Source organism: Crocuta crocuta, unplaced genomic scaffold (assembly GCF_008692635.1).
Source record: "Crocuta crocuta isolate KB4526 unplaced genomic scaffold, BGI_CrCroc_1.0 scaffold258, whole genome shotgun sequence".
Taxonomy (NCBI): Eukaryota; Metazoa; Chordata; class Mammalia; order Carnivora; family Hyaenidae; genus Crocuta; species Crocuta crocuta.
In genome coordinates, this window is record NW_027532842.1 from 8,622,219 (window position 1) to 8,629,988 (window position 7,770).

Here is a 7,770-nt window from a genome sequence, read left to right on the forward strand (position 1 = left end):
TAGGAAGTTGATCCTATTCAGTGTGTTTGGGAGGAGGAGTCAGAAGACCAGTTTCCATCCCACCTGCTGCTAACACGTGGGTCCCTGAGTGAGTCTGTAACCAGTTTCGGCCTCGATTTCAGAAGTAACAGAGTGAATAAGCTAGATTAAATTAAAAAAACACATTCTTTGCATTTTCATGCATTTCAGAAGCGTATTGTTATCTTTAAGTCTAAATTTATTGGATTCAGGTGGATTTAGATATTTACATATATGTACCTGTAAGTATAAAATATATAATAATGCATAAATACTATTTTGTATATAGATAATACAAATATTTATTTTGTATATAAATAATATAAATACTATTTTTTTCAAACCAGTAAAACTGGGAAACAGAAGAATAGGCCTTAGCAGTGGTAACTCTAAAACATCAGTTCTTTTCTATACATATGAGTAAGAACCATGATGTAATCAGTGATTGTTATAAATTATGTGTGTAGTAGAGATCATATTGACACTGAATAACTTATTGCTTAAATGGATATGGTCAGTATTTCTCCTCTCTCATGAATAATAAAATGTGCCTAATGTCTAAGAATATTAAATTTCAAAGAAAGTCTAGGGCATAGCTTCTGACGGTGTGGTGGAGTAAGCATCTTAAAAACGCTTTCCACTTCAAAATACAAGTATTGCGTAAATGTACAGCTTGTATTGCACAGCTGAGCTGGCAAGAAAGTAATGTTTGTGTGTAAAGCATTTTCGGGTGCCTGCTAATCGGGGGTGGGGGTCAGGGGTACTCAGTTCCCAACAGGGAGTTGTTCCCAGGGGGACGTCCACATGTGTCCTTAGGATCCTCCAAAATAAGGTAGCCATTTTCTGGCCCAATTTTAAGGTAGGTTAAAAAAAAATTTTTTTTAAATGTTTTTATTCATTTCTAGGAGAGAGAGAGAGAGACAGCGTGAGCAGGGGAGGGTCAGAGAGAGAGGGAGGTACAGACTCTGAAACAGGCTCCAGGCTCTGAGCTGGCAGTCAGCACAGAGCCCGACGCGGGGCTCGAACCCACGAACCGCGAGATCATGACCTAAGCGAAAGTCGGACGCTTAACCGACTGAGCCACCCAGGCACTCCTGTAATAGATCAACTTTTTAAAAAAATCTACCTTAAGGGGCACCTGGGTGGCTTAGTCGGTTAAGCGTCCGACTTTCGCTTAGGCCATGATCTCGCGGTTCGTGGGTTCGAGCCCCGCGTCGGGCTCTGTGCTGACTGCCAGCTCAGAGCCTGGAGCCTGTTTCAGAGTCTGTACCTCCCTCTCTCTCTGACCCTCCCCTGCTCACGCTGTCTCTCTCTCTCTCTCCTAGAAATAAATAAATTAAAAAAAAATAATGTGAAAAAAATTAAAGCTAATCTAGTACAGACCTTCCAAATTATCTGTATGGCAATAATCTCAGATTCTCCCTCTCCTTTAAAAATTTCTAGTTCAGCCCCTATGCCATGGTGACTTGCAGTGGCATTTTTGCGTTTGCTCCCCCAGAAGCAGGAGAGACTTTGAATCTGCCTGCTCATTTGTTGACTCCTTATCTTTGCCAGGAAGCTTCTTTTTGTTAATCATAATAAAGAAATCTGTTTGCATTTCAGTGTATCTTTCCCCCCCAGTAACAGTAGCAATTTGTTCTTCAATTTGTAGCTAAAACAGAATACAAAATGCACAGCTTTAAGAAAGAGAAAAAGCAAGGTCAAAGCGACAGAAGCTCAGCCCTGACATCTGGAGCTGGCGGGTGCTCGTGGGGGTGCCGTGGCCTCCTCCCGTCGGACGCAAGCAGGCTCAGGAACACCCACCTCACACAGGGTCATGCTTAGACCATGACGGAGTGAGACGCAGCAAGACCGCGTTTTAAATTTGTCGAAGCACAGACAAAAACGAGGGCGCTGTGCAAACCCACACGTACTGAGCATCGCTCTCCGCCGAAATGAATGGCTGCTCCTTTGTCCGTTACGACTTTATCTTCCATCTAGTCTGCCCTCCAGATACTCGTGTTTATCGAGACACTCAATCCTCAGATTGCCTTCGCTTTCTACGGGTCCAATCCAGTGAACTCAGACCCTCAGATCCTCTTCCAAACCACCCAGGCAGAGCTCAGATCCGCTCCAGGTGCTGACGGGGCTTACTGGTGCCGCAGCTCCCCCTGGTGTGCGCTCTCCCCCGCTGCAGTGGGACACCCACCCGTCCCGCCCCACTGTCCCTGGGTGCCTGGTGGTCTTGGCCGAAGACGTCGGCAGCTTGAAGATAAAAACCATGACGTGAAGTGATGTAAAGATTATTTGACTCACTGCAAAAAATCCAGAGAATTTTTTGGAAAGCATAAATGCTGTTCCTTAGGCAACTGTGCGTGTGTGTGTGTTCTCTGTCTTGTTTAATATATCACAAATTAGGACTGACTACATAATTCATGAGGCCACGTGAAAATGCGGGGCCCTTTGCTCGATAGTCATTAAAAATTTTGAGACAATGAGGGGCGCCTGCACGGCTCAGTCTGTTAAGCATCTGACTTCGGTGCAGGTCACGAAGGTGAGTTAGAGCCTCCCCTGGGTGAGCTCAGGCCCTGCGTCAGGTGAGGTGAGCCCCACTTCGGGTGAGCCCTGGGCGGGGTCTGATGCTGTGCTGTGAGCACCTCCCTGTGAGCACCGGTCTCTGTGACCTGGTCCTGATTACGAGGCACCTTCTCTCAACCCTGTTCCTCCGGGATTGAGAGAAATGGGTGAAGAGCCACTACTTTCCAATCTTCCCTCCTATTGGCCTCGTCTCATCTCTTAAAAAAAAAAAGAAAGAAAGAAACTGAATTGTGGTAAAATACCGTCTTAACAATTTCTGTGTCCAGTCAGTGGTACTAAGTGCCTCCGCATTGTACAGCCGTCCGGCTCCACAAGGTCGTCTTGCAGAACGGAAGCTGCGTCCCCGAACCCAGTTACCCGGATCCGCCCGGCAGCCGGCATTGTAGCCCCGCCTCGGGGGGTCGCGGTCCTGGGCCTCACGTAGGTGGGATCGCACAGCTTTTGTCATTTTGTGCCGGGCTTATTTCACTTGGCCTGGCGCCTCAAGGCCCTTCCAGCTGTTGCGCGACGGGGTTTCCTTCCTTGTTAAGGCTGCCTCCCAGCGTATGCACACGCCGCCTTAGGTCAGCCCTTCACCTTCACCTTCACCTTCACCTTCACCGTCACCACCTTCGCTACCTTCACCTTCACCGCGTGCGGACTCCGGTTGTGCCCATGGTTTGTTATTGGAAACAACGCTGCTGTGAACATGGATGCACCTGCTTTTCAGTTTGGGGGGCGTAGCCGGGACCGGAGCTGGGGGGTCGTTGGGTAGTTCCGTTTTTACCCGAGAAATGATCCAGCTGCCACAGCGGCCGGCCTTTTACGTTCCCCCAGGGTTTCGGTTTCCCCACACCCTCACTAGCTCTTGGTTTACGTATTTATTTGCCCTAATGGGTGTGAAGTGGTTTATCACTGTGGTTGTGATTTGCGTTTCCCTACTGATTAGTGATGTTTACCTTTGTTTTAATTAAAAAAAAAATTTGGTGTCAAATTTTTTTGAGAGAGAGAGAGACAGAGAGACAGTACGAGAAGGGGGGGCATAGAGAGAACGAGAAGGGGGGCAGAGAGAGAGAGGGAGAGAGAGAACCACGTGAACTGTGAGATGGGGACCGGAGCCCAGATCAGGAGTCGGATGCTTAACCGGCGGAGCCACGCAGGCGCCCCTCCTGTTCTTAAATTTGCCTCGAATACTCAGAGGATGGCTCTTCTTTCTAGGAAGGAGATGGCGTTCCTGGAGCGGTCCGGGTGCCTGAAAGGCCGTCTGAGCGCCGAGGAGCAGGGGTCGCTGGTCAGCGGTTGCTTGGACATCCGAGAAGCAGTAGGGGGCGCCCTGCACATTCAGGTGAGTCCGGGCCTGGGAAGAACAGGGGGGTGAAGGGCAGTTGCACGGTGTGCGCACCTTGACCTTGACCGCGGACGTCAGGGTTCTGTGTTGTGTTACTTTGTGTCAGAACACGTCCTCCGTAGGCGCCCCTCCCAGGCCTGTTCACAGGTGTTGGAATTTGAGCAGAACTAGGCGTTCGGCACCGCCGGCACGTTTACGGCTGTTTTATTTTCCTGTTGAGTCAGAGCTCGTATTCTCGTATATTCTCGTCCTGGTGTAGAATTGAGCGCAAGCTTAAAGACATCACCTAAAAGAACCCTTTTCCTTTCTTGTCGGATTTGCACTTAGCTTTTCCAGCAGCTTCACGTTAACAAAGAACTCGGAGAACTGTNAAAGGTCACCTTTGCGCCCTTGGGTGTAGCGGCTCCTCCTAACCCGGCCTGGCTCCTGGTGCCCTTTCTTGCCGCTACGTGTCCTGAGGCTCGCTCGTGGCCATTGTTCACGTTTCATTTTGTTTCTGTCATGACTTTCTAGCTGAGAATTTGGGAGCAAAACAAAAAGCCAGTGTGTTCTGGGGTCTGGGGTCAGCTGCCGCTTTGAGACGAAGTCACATCCAGGCGATCCAGGGTCTCCTTTTAGCACTAGGTTCCTCTAGTTCCTTCAACAATGGGTTGTCGGGCCTGGGTGGTTCAGCCAGTTAAGTGTCTGGCTCTCTCTCTCTCTCTTTTTTAATGTTTATTTTTGAGAGAGTGTGTGTGTGTGGGGGGGGGCACAGAATCTGAAGCAGGCTCCAGGCCCCAGGCTCCCAGCTGTCAGCACAGAGCCCGACACACACAGAGCCTGTCGCAGGGTTTAAACCCACCAACCACGAGATCATGACCTGAGCCAAAGTCTGATGCTTAACCCACTGAGCCCCCCAGGCGCCCCTAAGCATCTGACTCTTGATCTCGGCTCAGGACATGATCTCATGGTTCATGAATTCAGGTTCTGCGTCGGGCTCTGTGCTGGCAGCATGGATTCTGCTTGGGATTCTCTCTCCCTCTCTCTCTGCCTCTCTCTTTCTCTTTTTCTCTCTCTCAAAATAAATAAACACTAAAAAAACCCGAAAATGAGTGTCAAACAGAACATAAGAAGAGCTTTTTTTTAACACACATGTGATATAGCATAGGAAGTTTTATGTCCAGCCTCTACTACTAATTCTCAAAGCTTTAGGTGTTTTTTTCTCTCTGTGGTGCTATACTTGTTTCTCATGTAACAGCTGGCTATGTTACTTTTTTGTGTTAAAGTGATCTTTATAAAGTTAATTTACAAGTTTTCCTGCAGTAGCAATTGTGAAGCCATGCCCTACAAATAATTAAAATGTTAAATTTCTTTGTCTCCTGGTCCCATTTTGAAAAATAGATTTCATCAGATGATCTCTGTGCTAGCATGATTGAATTAGTTCAGACCAATGTGTCTTCCCCAAACAGTAAATTATTAAAAAAAAAAAAAAAAAAGAGTACCACATAATAGGAGAACTTTATAATGACTTGAGTATAAGGTGAGTCTTCCTTTTATGGGGTAGTTTTGGGGGAATACTCTGAGTTAATAATGCATGTGAAATGCTTAGCCATAGCACTTGGCACATAGAAAATGCTTAAAAATGTGTAAAATAAATAATTTTATATTGTGAGCATTTGTGTACAATTTTGATACAGATGATGTGGGGTAACGCCTGTTGTTCTATGCATAGTGCTGAAAATTGCTAAGGTCTGTATTTTGTAGATTGAATATGTGACATTGACATACTGAGCAGTAGCCACGGCACAGGGCAGCACCAAGTCAGGCAGTGTGGACTGACGATGTAAACTCTGATGGATTTATTTCCTGTCAGAGTTTATGTTCTTAGGAAATCACTTGTACTTCTAGTTCCATGAAGGGTACTGGGGAGGAGCCCAGATCTGAGCCGGGAGGGTTTGGGAAGGCTTGACGAAGGCAGGGTATGAGCCTGGTTTGGCCGCAGACAAGTGGATTCTGGGGAACGGGTGGGGACAGTGTCTCAGTAAGAAATGAACAGAGCATGGGGCACCTGGGGGGCTCAGTCGGTTGGGCAACCGACTTCGGCTCAGGTCATGATCTCACGGTTTGTGGGTTCGAGCCCCGCGTCGGGCTCTGTGCTGACAGCTCAGAGCCCGGAGCTGCTTCAGATTCTGTGTCTCTCTCTCTCTCTCTCTGCCCCTCCCCCTGCTCATGCTCTGTCTCTCAAAAATAATAAACATTAAAGAAAAAAAAGGGGAAATGAATGGAGGATGAGAGATGCAGTGACTGTATTTGAGGCAACTGGGGTGGAATGGTGAGGCTGTTGGGCCGTTGGGGAGGTGGGAGAAGGCTGGATGTGGACACCCCGGGGGAGTGCTTGAATGCCAGCCTGAAGACTTACTTAGAGGCAATGAATTAACATTTATAAAGTGCTTGCAGTAATGCATGGCACATAGGAGCACTATTTAAGTGTCCTGTGAAAGAAATAAAAGAATTTGGGTCTGACTTTGGCTCAGGTCATGATCTCACGGTTCGTGGGTTCGAGCCCCACGTCTGGCTCTGTGCTGACAGCTCAGAGCCTGGAGCCCGCTTCACATGCTGTGTCTCCCTCTCTCTCTGCCCCTCCCCTGCTCAAGTTCTGTGTCTCTCTGTCTCTCAAAAATAAACATTGAAAAAATAAAACTTAGAACACTTTTTGCTGTGTGATTTGCCCAAGGTTCTATCAGATTTAAGTATAATTTTTGGACTTAAGGTAACTGTTATGTTTATCTCATGATATCTAATCTGAGAGAACCTTCCGTCTAAGAATGATATTAAAGCCGAATCCCCAAAGCGCCCGATGTCTGCTGTCTACTCTCCTCCGCGCCTCCCGGCGCTGCCTCCTCCTCGCGGCCCGTGGCCTTCTTGCCAGCTGTCCCCCTATCAGCTCTTGCAATTCTGCTTTCCAGTTTATAAAAGAAAAATTCACATTGTAGAAATGCTAATATAGGCCATTTGGAGACATTTTTCTTACAAAAAGAAGATTATCGTTACTGCTGGGAAGTGTTCAGAAGCAGGAGAGGGTTTGCGAATTACCAAAGGAGCAGAGCACTTGGCTCGCCTCACGGTTGTTCAGCTACAGACCGTCCCGCCGCAGGGTTTCCTGAGGCCCCAGGTCAGAGCCCAGAAATGTGAGTGTCACTCTCGGTGGTAGATTGTCTTCTTCCCAAAGCCCAGAGGGCAGGAGCTCCGGGCAGAAAGTTCCTTCATTGTCTGCTGAAACGTGGGAGCAGGCAAGAATGAAACCTGAATTACTAGCACTTAGTGCAATTTGGAAATCAAATCTTGCCTAGCGAGAAAATCTACTGTGCTGGAAAAGTAAATCTGTTCTGAAGAGCCTGTCTCAAGCTTTGACTGATGAAAGAGCTTTAAGGCTCATTAGCTGTGGTATAAGAGCTTTTATCTGATTTCTGGAATTTAAGACTTGAGATTGAAGTAGCCGGTAGGAGCCATGGGAATGGCTTATAGAATTAGGAAGTTTAAATGGAATTTACTTATACAAAACCAGGGCAGTTGCTGAAACCCTAGAAGTAAAAATTGCCTCATCTGTGTAGATGAGCAGAATCTGCCTCTGAACTTTACCTTTAAAATTTAGAAATAAATAAAAATATTAAAAAAAAAAATTTAGAAGATGCCAGCCATTTGGATGAGGACTTGCAGACTCTGTCAGGCATTACAAGGTGCAGTTTTCATAAACACTAACATCACTTTTAAATTTATGTACTAAAGCATAGGAGCTTGTTGGACTTTAGGCCTTGATTCACTGAGGCTCAGCATAATCATTTCAGTAGTGACGGGGCTATGGGGGTAGG

At 47.0% G+C, this 7,770-nt stretch overlaps 1 protein-coding gene across 1 annotated transcript in view; it reads left to right on the plus strand.

Moving 5' to 3' along the window:
• The window catches only part of CRYL1 (crystallin lambda 1), a 109,050-nt gene that overhangs the window by 16,543 nt on the left and 84,737 nt on the right, over window positions 1–7,770 (plus strand). The window contains exon 3 of the mRNA XM_077745451.1: window positions 3,793–3,919. Within this exon, the coding sequence (XP_077601577.1) occupies window positions 3,793–3,919 (127 nt within the window). The remainder of the gene's footprint in view (window positions 1–3,792; window positions 3,920–7,770) is intronic.